At 26.9% G+C, this 18,855-nt stretch overlaps 1 protein-coding gene across 3 annotated transcripts; it reads left to right on the forward strand.

Moving 5' to 3' along the window:
• The first annotated feature begins 15,707 nt into the window (after nt 1–15,707).
• Nucleotides 15,708–18,268, forward strand: LOC131182351 (phosphoglycerate kinase, cytosolic-like). Of its 3 annotated transcripts, none has more exons than XM_058151656.1 (3): nt 15,708–15,918; nt 16,047–16,253; nt 18,197–18,268. In XM_058151656.1, the coding sequence occupies exons 2-3, from the start codon at nt 16,059–16,061 to the stop codon at nt 18,230–18,232; spliced, it is 231 nt and encodes a 76-aa protein (XP_058007639.1). In that variant the 5' UTR covers nt 15,708–15,918; nt 16,047–16,058; the 3' UTR covers nt 18,233–18,268. The 3 variants fall into 3 exon arrangements, 1 of the variants encoding a protein (XP_058007639.1); XR_009150691.1 differs by lacking the exon at nt 18,197–18,268 and adding an exon at nt 17,953–18,189 and having other exon boundaries at nt 15,711–15,918; XR_009150690.1 differs by lacking the exon at nt 18,197–18,268 and adding an exon at nt 16,899–17,926 and having other exon boundaries at nt 15,711–15,918.
• The last annotated feature ends 587 nt before the right edge of the window (nt 18,269–18,855 follow it).

Below are 18,855 nucleotides of genomic sequence, written 5' to 3' on the forward strand. Positions count from 1 at the left end.
CCACTCTACACATTCCTCTAATCCAACTGAGACCTGGTCATTTCTTCACTTGTGCTGGAGAAGCCCAAACCTGTGCAATGTATGAAACAGGCACAGTAGGGCGATATGACTGGGATATGCAGCTACAGCCTTATAGCGCATCTTTTCAACACAGAGATCTGCAGAGAGACAAAAATTACCATCACTATCTTATAACCCATTGAATTGACAATTTGACAAATAAAAAAAGGATTTTAGTCCTATTTAGGTTTATGTTATTTAATGGTGCTTATATTTTAGTCCTATTTAGGATTATATAATGCCTGGTTTTGTTTTCACGTATCAATGTCGCCAGCATGCACTTGAGCCTCACATCTCACCCAAGAACTTTGCACCTTAGTGGCTTTCACCTTCAATAACCATGCACGTTGTTAAAGGCACTCCAAGGTGCCACACGAGAAAGTCGTGCGAGGCGAGGCGACTCCCTCTAGCGCTCGCCTCGGATTGCATGAGGCGTAGCTCCCAAAGAGAAAAGGTGCCGTGAGAGGTGACAGAGGCAGCACCTTTTTCATGTAACATACTTACCTTTTTTTTTTTTTTTTTGTTATTTACACAACAAAAGATTAGAAAGCCAATTTCCTCTTATACATAACAGCCTTCATCATCGTATTTACCACAAATTGGGAACTAAATTTGCATTGATAGCTTAATCCTCTCCTAAAACTTAGGCAATCATACTAATTTAGGCTAATTGTACATGAACAAAACTATATTGTTTTCTTTTTTGTTTTAAGTTGCAGGTATAAGAAGAATTTATACACCAAGAAAATCTAACTAAACAAGGAAAACAACTAATCGACCGATATTACAACAAAATGAACTAAATCAAGGATTATACAACTAATAAGGATTACAACAAATTAGGATCTAAATCAAAGATTATACAGTAAGTGATTATATAGCTAGTGAATTCCTTGGCAAACTCTCTTCCTCATATATGAATAAAAAATAAATAGGGAAAATTTTGAAGATTTCCTTAATCGTATTATATTTGACACATCTCTTCTATTTTTTGTCGTAGCATAAGAAGATCCGACAAGTTAAATATTATTTTTCACAAAATGTAAATTTTTCTACTTCCCATGTAATCTCTATTATTTAGTGTGCCTTTAGTCAAAGATTTATTCTAACCCTAAATAGAGGAGCACTAATTTTTTTTTGAATTCTCATTTTCTATAACTTGAGTTTTTATTTCTATTTCTCTTATATTACATATAATGAATGCACCTAGAGAGAGGTGTGAGATTGTATTTTACCATTAAACTAGTAAAAGTGTTATAGTTAGTTAAAGAGATATATATATATATATATATATATATATATATATATATATATATATATATATATATATATATGCATCATTCATCAAAAAGGCCTACTCAACTCTTCATTTCTAAGTCCATAGGGTAAATTTATTGTCTTAACAATGTCGCCCGCCTTACAACACTTCTTTTAAATCTCACACTTCTGGTGAATGGTTCTCATACTTGGAATGCTATTTTGAAGTTTGCATTACTTAAAAGTGATCTACAATTTCTAAAGGTGTGTGCATACATGTACAAGCATGTATTGCGCTTATTCTACAATATTCAAGAATAAAAATCATGTCTCACAATTCTCCTCATTTCAAGGCACACTCAAATCCATGAAAGTGGTTTCACACCAAAGAATTCCAAAGTGTGCCAGTTCAAGGGAATTGGATGTAGATAGGTCAAGAAATCGCTGACACGCTTGACATTTTGTAAAAGCTTAATGCTCATTATAGCTTTGGTGTAATAGTAAAGTTACTTCATTTGTAACTTTGAGGTCATCACCAAGCTACTACAAAATTTGCACTTCTCACAAAGTTAAGGCTAAGGCACAAAGGTCATGTTTCATATATCGATCACCTCTAAAGCACATTACGAACGTCAAAGACATTTTGGAACAACAAAACTAGATCCAAAAACTAGTCAATTATTTGTATAAATATGGCACAATTGGTAATAAAAGAAACACTCAAAGTTGTTAATTTGAATATATAAGCAATGTTATTAAGGAGAAAGGGGACATTAAGGCTTAGGGTACCCTATTATAACCTTAGGTGTAGAGTGAAGCAGGCTAAAGTGCCTTTAAAGGAGGCGCCATAGCTTTATATATATACATTAAAATATCATACTTAATTTGTATGAAAAAAAATATATTATTTATGTTATAAAGACATAATAATATAAGAGATAAAAATCAAAAAATAATAAGGTTATAGAAAAGAAATGAAATGAAGAAAGATTAATTAACTCCAATTTCTTAGGGTTTATAGCAAGTAAGCTTGATTTAAAAGGCACTAAAAATTTCTTAATAGGGATACGTATTTATATAGTACAAAAAAAAAATTTACATATGTGAAAAGTAATATTTTTAGCTAATCAGATCCTATATTATAGCCAAAAATAGAGAATGTTAAATATGTACTTATTAATCTCTAAAATCTTTCCTATTTATTTTTATTCCTTATTTGAGGAAGAGTTGACTTAGAATTCACTAGCTATATAATCACTTAGTTGTACAATTCTTGATTTAGATTCTAATTTGTTGCAATCCTTATTATTTGTATAATCCTATTTAGTTCTTAGTTTGTTACAATCCTCATTATTTGTATAATCCCGATTTAGTTCTTAGTTTGTTGTAATCTCCCGATTATATTTTTTTTTCTTCCCTATTTAGTTAGGCCTTCATATAACTTAAAAAAAAAAAAAAAGTATAGTTTTGTAACATACAGCTAGCCTAAATTAGTGTGATGCCTGAAGTCTTAGGAGAGCATTAAGCTATCGTTGAAGATTTAGTCTTCTAATTTGTTGTAATTCCTTATGATGTAAAGTGCCACATGAAGAAATTACCTTTACTCACGTAAAACAAATTAAGGAAAAAAAAAGGTAAACATGACTAGGGTGAGCACCTGCTCAAACTTCTAACCGAACTGAACCGAATTAAATTATCAAAACCGAACCGCCAATTTTAGAAACCGAACAACCGAAATTAGTGAAAATCAATCAAACCGAACCGCTTTAATTCGGTTCGTTCGTTTAAACCGATCGCTTGATTTTTGATTGATTTTTTAATTTAGACTTGATTTTCCATTAATCTGAAATTAAATAATTAATACATATGAATTTGAACTTAAATAAAATTCAAGCAATGCTAGTTAACTAAGCAAAGCAAAGCTGCCATGGTTTGGTGGATATGAAATTCCATGATTTGGAATAATGGTTGCAACTATTTGATGCGAAGGATATTCTCCTGATTCTGTTGTTACAGATATATGGTCAACGTCAATCATCAGAATACATCTGGATGGAAACTGAAATAAAATTCAAGCAATGCTAGTTAACTAATAAAACTGCACAGTATTTGCAGATAAAAATTTCTATGATTTGGAATAAGGTTACAAATATTTAATGCGATGGATATATGCCTGATTCTCTTATTACAGATGTATGGTCAATCACCAGAATACATCTGAATGTAAACTCAAATAAAATTTAAGTAATGCTAGTTCACTGTGCTTAGGGATAAAAAATTCTATGATTTGGAATGATGGTTACAATTTTATCCAAACTACGTTGTCTCTTACATTTGTCCTTTGTCCTGTGCACGTAGTGCACTCCTCTCTCTCTCTCTCTCTTTCTCTCTCTCTCTCTATATCTCCCCCTCTCTCATATTTTATTTGGTGTATCATACATGCAGCAGTTATTTGATAATGTTTTTGTTTTGGATTTGTATAATCAGATATGTTCCGTTTCCATTAATTGCCACTTATAATAATATAAATTTGCTGTTGAGTTGCCAGGTTACCAGAGGAAGCAAAGAAGGATAAAGCTGTTAAACATGCTCTTGCAGTTCGTGCAGCTGTAACCTCAGGAAACTATGTTATGTTCTTCAGATTATACAAGACAGCTCCTAACTTGAACATATGCCTCATGGGTGGGCATACATTTTGACTCCTTCACACAACAACGCATTGCCGCCGCAAAAAAAAAAAAAAAAAAAATCCTTTTTTTATTTGTCAATTGTCAATTCAATGTGTTATAAGATAGTGATGGTAATTTTTGTCTCTCTGCAGATCTCTGTGTTATAAGATAGTGATGGTAACTTTCATTACCCATCAATTATAAAGGAATACATCAACAAAGCAAGACTTTAGAGTATATTTTCATTCAATTATAAACATAGTATTCATTTGATTATAATATATATTTTGTAACATAAGATATTAAAATTTAAAATGATTTGAAGCAAAGCATGTGAGCAGATTTATTAAAAGGTAAGTAGAGAGAAGCACGATGAATCTGTAAATGCACTTGCACTTCAGCCACAAATACCATCACTTTCATCTCCTACGAAAATGTTTCAAACGCCTAAATAAATAAAATTGAGATGCTATAAAAATCAAATCTCTTAGAGTAATAAGTTTCAATTTACTATTAGAGTATGCCTATTAAAACTCGGGCTCATATAAAGATGAGTATATTTATCATCAGATTAAATTTTTATATATAGATTAATACATTTTATATATACACACTTTAATTAATTCTCTGTATATGTAGATATAAATATTTAATTTAATGATAATCAAGTTAGTTCTCATATAAATTTAAGTTTATATTATATGCATTCTTAATATTATTATACTCATTTTTAAAATTATTATGATATAATAAATTAAAATTTAAAATGATTTGAAGCAAAGCATGTGAGTAGATTTATTAAAAGGTAAGTAGAGAGAAGCACGATGAATGCTGTAAATGCACTTCAGCCACAAATACCATCACTTTCATCTCCTACAAAAATGTTTCAAACGCCTAAATAAATAAAATTGAGATGCTATGAAAATCAAATCTCTTAGAGTAATAAGTTTCAATTTAATATTAGAGTGTGCCTATTAAAACTCGGGCTCATATAAAGATGAGTATATTTATCATCAGATTAAATTTTTATATATAGATTAATACATTTTATATATACACACTTTAATTAATTCTCTATATATGTAGATATAAATATTTAATCTAATGATAATTAAGTTAGTTCTCATATAAATTTAAGTTTATATTAGATGCATTCTTAATATTATTATACTCATTTTTAAAATTATTATGATATAATAAATTAAAATTTAAAATGATTTGAAGCAAAGCATGTGAGTAGATTTATTAGAAGGTAAGTAGAGAGAAGCACGATGAATGCTGTAAATGCACTTCAGCCACAAATACCATCACTTTCATCTCCTACAAAAATGATTCAAACGCCTAAATAAATAATATTTAGATGCTATGAAAATCAAATCTCTTAGAGTAATAAGTTTCAATTTAATATTAAAGTGGGCCAATTAAAACTCGGGCTCATATAAAGATGAGTATATTTATCATCAGATTAAATTTTTATATATAGATTAATACATTTTATATATACACACTTTAATTAATTCTCTGTATATGTAGATATAAATATTTAATCTAATGATAATTAAGTTAGTTCTCATATAAATTTAAGTTTATATTAGATGCATTCTTAATATTATTATACTCATTTTTAAAATTATTATGATATAATAAATTAAAATTTAAAATGATTTGAAGCAAAGCATGTGAGTAGATTTATTAAAAGGTAAGTAGAGAGAGGCACGATGAATACTGTAAATGCACTTCAGCCACAAATACCATCACTTTCATCTCCTACAAAAATGTTTCAAATGCCTAAATAAATAAAATTGAGATGCTATGAAAATCAAATCTCTTAGAGTAATAAGTTTCAATTTAATATTAGAGTGTGCCTATTAAAACTCTGCTCATATAAAGATGAGTATATTTATCATCAGATTAAATTTTTATATATAGATTAATACATTTTATATATACACACTTTAATTAATTCTCTGTATATGTAGATATAAATATTTAATCTAATGATAATTAAGTTAGTTCTCATATAAATTTAAGTTTATATTAGATGCATTCTTAATATTATTATACTCATTTTTAAAATTATTATGATATAATAAATTAAAATTTAAAATGATTTGAAGCAAAGCATGTGAGTAGATTTATTAAAAGGTAAGTAGAGAGAGGCACGATGAATACTGTAAATGCACTTCAGCCACAAATACCATCACTTTCATCTCCTACAAAAATGTTTCAAATGCCTAAATAAATAAAATTGAGATGCTATGAAAATCAAATCTCTTAGAGTAATAAGTTTCAATTTAATATTAGAGTGTGCCTATTAAAACTAGGTATAATATAAAGATGAGTACATTTATCATCAGATTAAATTTTTATATATAGATTAATACATTTTATATATACACACTTTAATTAATTCTATGTATATGTAGATATAAATATTTAATCTAATGATAATTAAGTTAGTTCTCATATAAATTTAAGTTTATATTAGATGCATTCTTAATATTATTATACTAATTTTTAAAATTATTATGATATAATAAATTAAAATTTAAAATAATTTGAAGCAAAGAATGTGAGTAGATTTATTAAAAGGTAAGTAGAGAGAAGCACGATAAATGCTGTAAATGCACTTCTATGAAAATCAAATCTCTTAGAGTAATAAGTTTCAATTTAATATTAGAGTGTGCCTATTAAAACTCGTGCTCATATAAAGATGAGTATATTTATCATCAGATTAAATTTTTATATATAGATTAATACATTTTATATATACACACTTTAATTAATTCTCTGTATATGTAGATATAAATATTTAATCTAATGATAATTAAGTTAGTTCTCATATAAATTTAAGTTTATATTAGATGCATTCTTAATATTATTATACTCATTTTTAAAATTATTATGATATAATAAATTAAAATTTAAAATGATTTGAAGCAAAGCATGTGAGTAGAGATTTATTAAAGGTAAGTAGAGAGAAGCACGATGAATGCTGTAAATGCACTTCTATGAAAATCAAATCTCTTAGAGTAATAAGTTTCAATTTAATATTTGAGTGTGCCTATTAAAACTCGGGCTCATATAAAGATGAGTATATTTATCATCAGATTAAGTTTTTATATATAGATTAATACATTTTATATATACACACTTTCATTACCCATCAATTATAAAGGAATACATGATCAAAGCAAGACTTTTAGAGTATATTTTTCATTCAATTATAATCATAGTATTCTTTTGATTTTAATATTTATTTTGTAACATAAGAGATTAAAATTTAAAATGATTTGAAGCAAAGCATGTGAGCAGATTTATTAAAAGGTAAGTAGAGAGAAGCACGATGAATGCTGTAAATGCACTTCATGCACAAATACCATCACTTTCATCTCCTACGAAAATGTTTCAAACGCCTAAATAAATAAAATTGAGATGCTATAAAAATCAAATCTCTTAGAGTAATAAGTTTCAATTTACTATTAGAGTATGCCTATTAAAACTCGGGCTCATATAAAGATGAGTATATTTATCATCAGATTAAATTTTTATATATAGATTAATACATTTTATATATACACACTTTAATTAATTCTCTGTATATGTAGATATAAATATTTAATTTAATGATAATCAAGTTAGTTCTCATATAAATTTAAGTTTATATTATATGCATTCTTAATATTATTATACTCATTTTTAAAATTATTATGATATAATAAATTAAAATTTAAAATGATTTGAAGCAAAGCATGTGAGTAGATTTATTAAAAGGTAAGTAGAGAGAAGCACGATGAATGCTGTAAATGCACTTCAGCCACAAATACCATCACTTTCATCTCCTACAAAAATGTTTCAAACGCCTAAATAAATAAAATTGAGATGCTATGAAAATCAAATCTCTTAGAGTAATAAGTTTCAATTTAATATTAGAGTGTGCCTATTAAAACTCGGGCTCATATAAAGATGAGTATAATTATCATTAGATTAAATTTTTATATATAGATTAATACATTTTATATATACACACTTTAATTAATTCTCTATATATGTAGATATAAATATTTAATCTAATGATAATTAAGTTAGTTCTCATATAAATTTAAGTTTATATTAGATGCATTCTTAATATTATTATACTCATTTTTAAAATTATTATGATATAATAAATTAAAATTTAAAATGATTTGAAGCAAAGCATGTGAGTAGATTTATTAAAAGGTAAGTAGAGAGAAGCACGATGAATGCTGTAAATGCACTTCAGCCACAAATACCATCACTTTCATCTCCTACAAAAATGATTCAAACGCCTAAATAAATACAATTGAGATGCTATGAAAATCAAATCTCTTAGAGTAATAAGTTTCAATTTAATATTAAAGTGGGCCAATTAAAACTCGGGCTCATATAAAGATGAGTATATTTATCATCAGATTAAATTTTTATATATAGATTAATACATTTTATATATACACACTTTAATTAATTCTCTGTATATGTTAATATGCTATTGCTCCCAGCCGATGTGGGATGCAGAACTTGCCCTTTCATTACCCATCAATTATAAAGGAATGCATGATCAAAGCAAGACTTTTAGAGTATATTTTTCATTCAATTATAATCATAGTATTCTTTTGATTTTAATATTTATTTTGTAACATAAGAGATTAAAATTTAAAATGATTTGAAGCAAAGCATGTGAGTAGATTTATTAAAAGGTAAGTAGAGAGAAGCATGATGAACGCTGTAAATGCACTCCAGCCACAAATACCATCACTTTCATCTCCTACAAAAATGATTCAAACGCCTAAATAAATACAATTGAGATGCTATGAAAATCAAATCTCTTAGAGTAATAAGTTTCAATTTAATATTAAAGTGGGCCAATTAAAACTCGGGCTCATATAAAGATGAGTATATTTATCATCAGATTAAATTTTTATATATAGATTAATACATTTTATATATACACACTTTAATTAATTCTCTGTATATGTAGATATAAATATTTAATCTAATGATAATTAAGTTAGTTCTCATATAAATTTAAGTTTATATTAGATGCATTCTTAATATTATTATACTCATTTTTAAAATTATTATGATATAATAAATTAAAATTTAAAATGATTTGAAGCAAAGCATGTGAGTAGAGATTTATTAAAGGTAAGTAGAGAGAAGCACGATGAATGCTGTAAATGCACTTCTATGAAAATCAAATCTCTTAGAGTAATAAGTTTCAATTTAATATTTGAGTGTGCCTATTAAAACTCTGGCTCATATAAAGATGAGTATATTTATCATCAGATTAAGTTTTTATATATAGATTAATACATTTTATATATACACACTTTAATTAATTCTCTGTATATGTAGATATAAATATTTAATCTAATGATAATTAAGTTAGTTCTCATATAAATTTAAGTTTATATTAGATGCATTCTTAATATTATTATACTCATTTTTAAAATTATTATGATATAATAAATTAAAATTTAAAATGATTTGAAGCAAAGCATGTGAGTAGATTTATTAAAAGGTAAGTAGAGAGAGGCACGATGAATACTGTAAATGCACTTCAGCCACAAATACCATCACTTTCATCTCCTACAAAAATGTTTCAAATGCCTAAATAAATAAAATTGAGATGCTATGAAAATCAAATCTCTTAGAGTAATAAGTTTCAATTTAATATTAGAGTGTGCCTATTAAAACTCGGGCTCATATAAAGATGAGTACATTTATCATCAGATTAAATTTTTATATATAGATTAATACATTTTATATATACACACTTTAATTAATTCTATGTATATGTAGATATAAATATTTAATCTAATGATAATTAAGTTAGTTCTCATATAAATTTAAGTTTATATTAGATGCATTCTTAATATTATTATACTAATTTTTAAAATTATTATGATATAATAAATTAAAATTTAAAATAATTTGAAGCAAAGAATGTGAGTAGATTTATTAAAAGGTAAGTAGAGAGAAGCACGATAAATGCTGTAAATGCACTTCTATGAAAATCAAATCTCTTAGAGTAATAAGTTTCAATTTAATATTAGAGTGTGCCTATTAAAACTATGTCTCATATAAAGATGAGTATATTTATCATCAGATTAAATTTTTATATATAGATTAATACATTTTATATATACACACTTTAATTAATTCTCTGTATATGTAGATATAAATATTTAATCTAATGATAATTAAGTTAGTTCTCATATAAATTTAAGTTTATATTAGATGCATTCTTAATATTATTATACTCATTTTTAAAATTATTATGATATAATAAATTAAAATTTAAAATGATTTGAAGCAAAGCATGTGAGTAGATTTATTAAAAGGTAAGTAGAGAGAAGCACGATGAATCTTTGTAAATGCACTTCAGCCACAAATACCATCACTTTCATCTCCTACAAAAATGATTCAAACGCCTAAATAAATACAATTGAGATGCTATGAAAATCAAATCTCTTAGAGTAATAAGTTTCAATTTAATATTAAAGTGGGCCAATTAAAACTCGGGCTCATATAAAGATGAGTATATTTATCATCAGATTAAATTTTTATATATAGATTAATACATTTTATATATACACACTTTAATTAATTCTCTGTATATGTTAATATGCTATTTAATGTGGGATGAGAACTTGCCCTTTCATTACCCATCAATTATAAAGGAATGCATGATCAAAGCAAGACTTTTAGAGTATATTTTTCATTCAATTATAATCATAGTATTCTTTTGATTTTAATATTTATTTTGTAACATAAGAGATTAAAATTTAAAATGATTTGAAGCAAAGCATGTGAGGAGATTTATTAAAAGGTAAGTAGAGAGAAGCATGATGAATGCTGTAAATGCACTCCACCACAAATACCATCACTTTCATCTCCTACAAAAATGATTCAAACGCCTAAATAAATACAATTGAGATGCTATGAAAATCAAATCTCTTAGAGTAATAAGTTTCAATTTAATATTAAAGTGGGCCAATTAAAACTCGGGCTCATATAAAGATGAGTATATTTATCATCAGATTAAATTTTTATATATAGATTAATACATTTTATATATACACACTTTAATTAATTCTCTGTATATGTAGATATAAATATTTAATCTAATGATAATTAAGTTAGTTCTCATATAAATTTAAGTTTATATTAGATGCATTCTTAATATTATTATACTCATTTTTAAAATTATTATGATATAATAAATTAAAATTTAAAATGATTTGAAGCAAAGCATGTGAGTAGAGATTTATTAAAGGTAAGTAGAGAGAAGCACGATGAATGCTGTAAATGCACTTCTATGAAAATCAAATCTCTTAGAGTAATAAGTTTCAATTTAATATTTGAGTGTGCCTATTAAAACTCGGGCTCATATAAAGATGAGTATATTTATCATCAGATTAAGTTTTTATATATAGATTAATACATTTTATATATACACACTTTAATTAATTCACTGTATATGTAGATATAAATATTTAATCTAATGATAATTAAGTTAGTTCTCATATAAATTTAAGTTTATATTAGATGCATTCTTAATATTATTATACTCATTTTTAAAATTATTATGATATAATAAATTAAAATTTAAAATGATTTGAAGCAAAGCATGTGAGTAGATTTATTAAAAGGTAAGTAGAGAGAGGCACGATGAATACTGTAAATGCACTTCAGCCACAAATACCATCACTTTCATCTCCTACAAAAATGTTTCAAATGCCTAAATAAATAAAATTGAGATGCTATGAAAATCAAATCTCTTAGAGTAATAAGTTTCAATTTAATATTAGAGTGTGCCTATTAAAACTCGGGCTCATATAAAGATGAGTACATTTATCATCAGATTAAATTTTTATATATAGATTAATACATTTTATATATACACACTTTAATTAATTCTATGTATATGTAGATATAAATATTTAATCTAATGATAATTAAGTTAGTTCTCATATAAATTTAAGTTTATATTAGATGCATTCTTAATATTATTATACTAATTTTTAAAATTATTATGATATAATAAATTAAAATTTAAAATAATTTGAAGCAAAGAATGTGAGTAGATTTATTAAAAGGTAAGTAGAGAGAAGCACGATAAATGCTGCAAATGCACTTCTATGAAAATCAAATCTCTTAGAGTAATAAGTTTCAATTTAATATTAGAGTGTGCCTATTAAAACTCGGGCTCATATAAAGATGAGTATATTTATCATCAGATTAAATTTTTATATATAGATTAATACATTTTATATATTCACACTTTAATTAATTCTCAGATATGTAGATATAAATATTTAATCTAATGATAATTAAGTTAGTTCTCATATAAATTTAAGTTTATATTAGATGCATTCTTAATATTATTATACTCATTTTTAAAATTATTATGATATAATAAATTAAAATTTAAAATGATTTGAAGCAAAGCATGTGAGTAGATTTATTAAAAGGTAAGTAGAGAGAGGCACGATGAATAATCAGAAATGCACTTCACCACAAATACCATCACTTTCATCTCCTACAAAAATGTTTCAAATTCCTTAATAAATATAATTGAGATGCTATGAAAATCAAATCTCTTAGAGTAATAAGTTTCAATTTAATGTTAGAGTATGCCTATTAAAACTCGCTCATATAAAGATGAGTACATTTATCATCGATTAAATTTTTATATATAGATTAATACATTTTATATATACACACTTTAATTAATTCTATGTATATGTAGATATAAATATTTAATCTAATGATAATTAAGTTAGTTCTCATATAAATTTAAGTTTATATTAGATGCATTCTTAATATTATTATACTAATTTTTAAAATTATTATGATATAATAAATTAAAATTTAAAATAATTTGAAGCAAAGAATGTGAGTAGATTTATTAAAAGGTAAGTAGAGAGACGCACGATAAATAAATGTAAATGCACTTCTATGAAAATCAAATCTCTTAGAGTAATAAGTTTCAATTTAATATTAGAGTGTGCCTATTAAAACTCGGGCTCATATAAAGATGAGTATATTTATCATCAGATTAAATTTTTATATATAGATTAATACATTTTATATATAAACACTTTAATTAATTCTCTGATATGTAGATATAAATATTTAATCTAATGATAATTAAGTTAGTTCTCATATAAATTTAAGTTTATATTAGATGCATTCTTAATATTATTATACTCATTTTTAAAATTATTATGATATAATAAATTAAAATTTAAAATGATTTGAAGCAAAGCATGTGAGTAGAGATTTATTAAAGGTAAGTAGAGAGAAGCACGATGAATGTCAGAATGCACTTCTATGAAAATCAAATCTCTTAGAGTAATAAGTTTCAATTTAATATTTGAGTGTGCCTATTAAAACTCGGGCTCATATAAAGATGAGTATATTTATCATCAAATTAAGTTTTTATATATAGATTAATAAATTTTATATATACACACTTTCATTACCCATCAATTATAAAGGAATACATGATCAAAGCAAGACTTTTAGAGTATATTTTTCATTCAATTATAATCATAGTATTCTTTTGATTTTAATATTTATTTTGTAACATAAGAGATTAAAATTTAAAATGATTTGAAGCAAAGCATGTGAGCAGATTTATTAAAAGGTAAGTAGAGAGGAGCACGATGAATGTCAGAAATGCACGTCAGCCACAAATACCATCACTTTCATCTCCTACGAAAATGTTTCAAACGCCTAAATAAATAAAATTGAGATGCTATAAAAATCAAATCTCTTAGAGTAATAAGTTTCAATTTAATATTAGAGTGTGCCTATTAAAACTCTGCTCATATAAAGATGAGTATATTTATCATCAGATTAAATTTTTATATATAGATTAATACATTTTATATATACACACTTTAATTAATTCTCTGTATATGTAGATATAAATATTTAATCTAATGATAATTAAGTTAGTTCTCATATAAATTTAAGTTTATATTAGATGCATTCTTAATATTATTATACTCATTTTTAAAATTATTATGATATAATAAATTAAAATTTAAAATGATTTGAAGCAAAGCATGTGAGTAGATTTATTAAAAGGTAAGTAGAGAGAAGCACGATGAATGTCAGAATGCACTTCAGCCATAAATACCATCACTTTCATCTCCTACAAAAATGTTTCAAACGCCTAAATAAATAAAATTGAGATGCTATGAAAATCAAATCTCTTAGAGTAATAAGTTTCAATTTAATATTAGAGTGTGCCTATTAAAACTCGGGCTCATATAAAGATGAGTATATTTATCATCAGATTAAATTTTTATATATAGATTAATACATTTTATATATACACACTTTAATTAATTCTCTGTATATGTAGATATAAATATTTAATCTAATGATAATTAAGTTAGTTCTCATATAAATTTAAGTTTATATTAGATGCATTCTTAATATTATTATACTCATTTTTAAAATTATTATGATATAATAAATTAAAATTTAAAATGATTTGAAGCAAAGCATGTGAGTAGATTTATTAAAAGGTAAGTAGAGAGAAGCACGATGAATGTCAGAAATGCACTTCACCACAAATACCATCACTTTCATCTCCTACAAAAATGTTTCAAACGCCTAAATAAATAAAATTGAGATGCTATGAAAATCAAATCTCTTAGAGTAATAAGTTTCAATTTAATATTAGAGTGTGCCTATTAAAACTCGGGCTCATATAAAGATGAGTATATTTATCATCAGATTAAATTTTTATATATAGATTAATACATTTTATATATACACACTTTAATTAATTCTCTGTATATGTAGATATAAATATTTAATCTAATGATAATTAAGTTAGTTCTCATATAAATTTAAGTTTATATTAGATGCATTCTTAATATTATTATACTAATTTTTAAAATTATTATGATATAATAAATTAAAATTTAAAATGATTTGAAACAAAGCAATTGAGTAGATTTAATAAAACGTAAGTACAGAGAAGCACGATGAATCTCAGAAATGCACTTCAGCCACAAATACCATCACTTTCATCTCCTACAAAAATGTTTCAAATGCCTAAATAAATAAAATTGAGATGCTATGAAAATCAAATCTCTTAGAGTAATAAGTTTCAATTTAATATTAGAGTGTGCCTATTAAAACTCGGGCTCATATAAAGATGAGTATATTTATCATCAGATTAAATTTTTATATATAGATTAATATATTTTATATATACACACTTTAATTAATTCTCTGTATATGTGGATATAAATATTTAATCTAATGATAATTAAGTTAGTTCTCATATAAATTTAAGTTTATATTAGATGCATTCTTAATATTATTATACTCATTTTTAAAATTATTATGATATAATAAATTAAAATTTATTTTGAAATTAAATAAAAAATATGTTTACAAATAATGTAATTGAATTATTTTACTTTACAAAACCACTGAATATTAAACTTGACGCAACCGAAGATTCTAAAGCAAAAGTCAAAGTGTCAAAGCTTGTGATCTTCTAGAAGAATTCTTCTTATATTCTACTTATTTGTTTCTTTGCTTAATTTCAACTAATTATGAAATAAAAAGTTGGAATCTGATTCGCATATGGTGAAATGCAAAACCATCAACCGACAGCTCAAGGGTTTAAGCTGGACCACAGAGAAACCCAACCCACGTACTACATAGTGCAGACATCTCTAGCCCAGTGTGTACCCCGCCCCAAGAAAAACCACAATCCCCTTCGCCTTTGAAGCCTCCAAGGCCCCAGACCGAACAAATCCACCTAATCTTCCTCTCTCTCTCTCTCTTTCTAAAGCCTTCTTTATTTTCTTGCTTTGTCTTTTCTTCATTTCACCCAGAAAGCTCTGGTCTTGATCTTTACTTGTTTCTCGTTGTATGCAACTATCCTTCACTCACTGTTATCATATTTTATATATACTAATTTGTTTATATATGCGTGTGTGCGTGTTCTACTGATCTGGGTACTCATGTATTGGTTTGTTTATTCTGGGTTTTTTGCAGGTGTGTTGAGATATGGCTACAAAGAAGAGCGTTAGCAGTCTAAATGACGCAGATTTGAAGGGGAAGGGGGTGTTTGTGAGAGTGGATCTCAACGTCCCTTTGGATGATAACTTCAATATCACTGATGATACCAGGATCCGAGCTGCCGTTCCCACCATCAAGTACTTGATGGATCATGGCTCCAAAGTTATTCTTTGCACCCATTTGGTATATACTTGCAATGCCTTATTTAATGCTTTTTACCAGTTATATTTCTTGTTCTAGTTGGAAATTTTTTTTGTATTGATCTCTCCCTTTAGATCACTTATATTTACCCTTGTAGATTCTTGATATGTTTATTTGTTATTCTTCGTTTGCCCGACCCTTAATTTATGTGCTGATTTCATTGCTTCTACTAGTTGTATCTGCGTTTTTGGTGGTTATATGTCTGCAGATGTGTATCTACATCACGTAATTCTGATATCTCACAAAAACGCTGTTTGATTGTTGTGATATAGCTTATAGGATTTGCCTGAATCATGCGCATGTTAACAGATTTGCATGTTCTGATATCTGATGCTGTTTTGATAAAATGGGTCTGTGGCTTGTCTTCTATCAATGCTCTGGTTGATATTTCTTTATTTTGCTTCCTGCTAGCTCCTTTGGATATGTATAAAATAGTTTAATTGTTTGTGGTTGTGATTACTTTTATCGTGAAATTGGCTTTTTCAATTATTATTATGCAACTTCTCAGCTTTATTTTTCAGTAGTGCCTATTTACCCTTTTGATCAGATTTCTGCTTGGTTCTGTAATTAGCTGTTTGGATCTACAGTGGTCGCTGCCCGATAAGCTTTTTATTTTTTTCGGAATAGTTTTTGCTGGTGCAAAATGTGGCTTTGAAAATGGATTTGTGCCATGATATCTGTCATATATTCATATTTGATATCTGGGAGAGGACACCTACATTCATACACATGGTGTATTTTCTTTGGTGTAATTGTGGTAGTAATTGGATGGCATTAATCTGCTTAGTCAATTAATCAAGTAGAAGGATCAGTTTGAAGGACTAAAAACAAAAATCCTAAGTGTTTTTAGTACTGAAGAAAGGTGGGCATCACAAAATTTATTTATCTAAGCATTTTTAAGTTTCTTTGTTGCTATTGTTTCTTTTGATGGCTTCATTTGTCTAAATGTGGATAAGGCAGTGCTTAGCTATCTGGGCCTTCCCAATGAAAGCTCTTCTTGGACTTGTAATAGTAGAATTATCAGTTCCTTTTGTCGGTTGTAATATGCATCATCTTTTTGTCTTTTTCTGCCATGAGGAAAATTTCCTCGTCTTCTAGGTTATGTTAATCTTGTTTTTTTCTAGGTTATGTTATTCTTGTTTTTTTTTTTTTTTATTTTTTTTATCATTGTTATGACTATTGATTGAATTTACGTGATCAAAATTCATGGAATTGGTAAATTAAGGTTATATTTTCCTTTGCTCAACCTCTATTGGGGTGTATAGTGTGATATTCCTTCTTCTCTTCTCCATCGTTGTGAGACTGTAGTCCATCTAGATATATCATACATTTTTGTCATAGACATCATTAAATGAAAAGATCATGCCTGACCTCTGCAATCCATTTTGATGGAATATTCAGTTTCTTTTTGAAAATTGAGTTTTAACTTTCTTTGGCAAGAATATGAATATTTGTTATAAAAAAAAAATCCAGACTGGAGGTGTGCTACCTTATGCTTGAAGTAATGTTGCCAAGACGTATGAGGTGATATGGGATGCATTAAATTATTCAAAAATAATTGGAATTGATAAAAGATATTCATTTATGTGGAATATTTGTTATTATTTTGAAAGTTGAACTAAAACCTGTTATTTAAAAGGGTTAAGATTTGAAGATCAGTAAAATTACTGAAATGTGACAGGCTGAAGAAAGATGCACTGTTGTTTACATGAGCGTATGAAAAAGTTGATAGCTCTTTTACTATGAACAAAACCTATGATCTAGAGTGATGGTTTGCTTACTGGCATGAAAGTATGTGCATTCCTTTCAATCACATGTCTGTTGCATAATAGAATAAATGAGTATGTGATAAATATGATTTTATTCTGTGCCAATTTTTGATAGTGAGCACTTGTATGATTATTTTATCTGATTGTGCTTTTCAGGGACGTCCAAAGGTGTTACGCCCAAGTACAGCTTGAAGCCACTTGTACCTAGGCTATCTGAACTTCTTGGAGTCCAGGTTTGCCTTCGTCTCTCTGTCCCCTCTCTCCCCAACTCCTACTCCTCCACTCCCTCTCTGTTCCTCTGTTTTGGATTATCTGGGTTGCTTAGTTTTTCTTATTCCTCTATACAATAGGTTAAAATGGCTAATGACTGTATTGGTGAGGAAATTGAGAACAAAAATTGATAAAGGGCGGAAAAACCTCAATTTGTTTTTCTTTTCTTCCTTATATTAATAAATTCTAGTTTTGATGCTGAAATCATCGATTGATTCCATACAATTGTTTTCAGTTAATATTTTGGTTTCTTGTTTGAAATATCCACATTCCACAACACAGATGTCTCTCACATGGCAGCAAAGGTTTTCAAAGCCAACCGGTTTGAATATCCAGAGAGTGAGAACAGCACAAGAATATAGATCGCTCCCTTTGATTGCAAATCTGCCGTTTGAAGCATTTCAGTATGCCCAAAATGTCCAATCATGCGGTTGAAATGTATTGTGCATATATGACAAGGGGTTAACAAATTGAAAATGGTGGAGGTGGTAGCTGTAGCGCTCTTATGTGATCTCCTCCCCAGTCTGTCGCATGATGCCAAAGAC

The sequence above is a fragment of the Hevea brasiliensis genome, chromosome 8 (assembly GCF_030052815.1).
Source record: "Hevea brasiliensis isolate MT/VB/25A 57/8 chromosome 8, ASM3005281v1, whole genome shotgun sequence".
Taxonomy (NCBI): domain Eukaryota; kingdom Viridiplantae; phylum Streptophyta; class Magnoliopsida; order Malpighiales; family Euphorbiaceae; genus Hevea; species Hevea brasiliensis.

Coding starts and splice junctions, on each gene's coding strand:
- LOC131182351 (XM_058151656.1), top strand. CDS start 16,059: ATGGCTACAAAGAAGAGCGTTAGCAGTCTAAATGACGCAGATTTGAAG. Junction 16,254..18,196: donor TTATTCTTTGCACCCATTTG/GTATATACTTGC, acceptor TGTGCTTTTCAG/GGACGTCCAAAGGTGTTACG.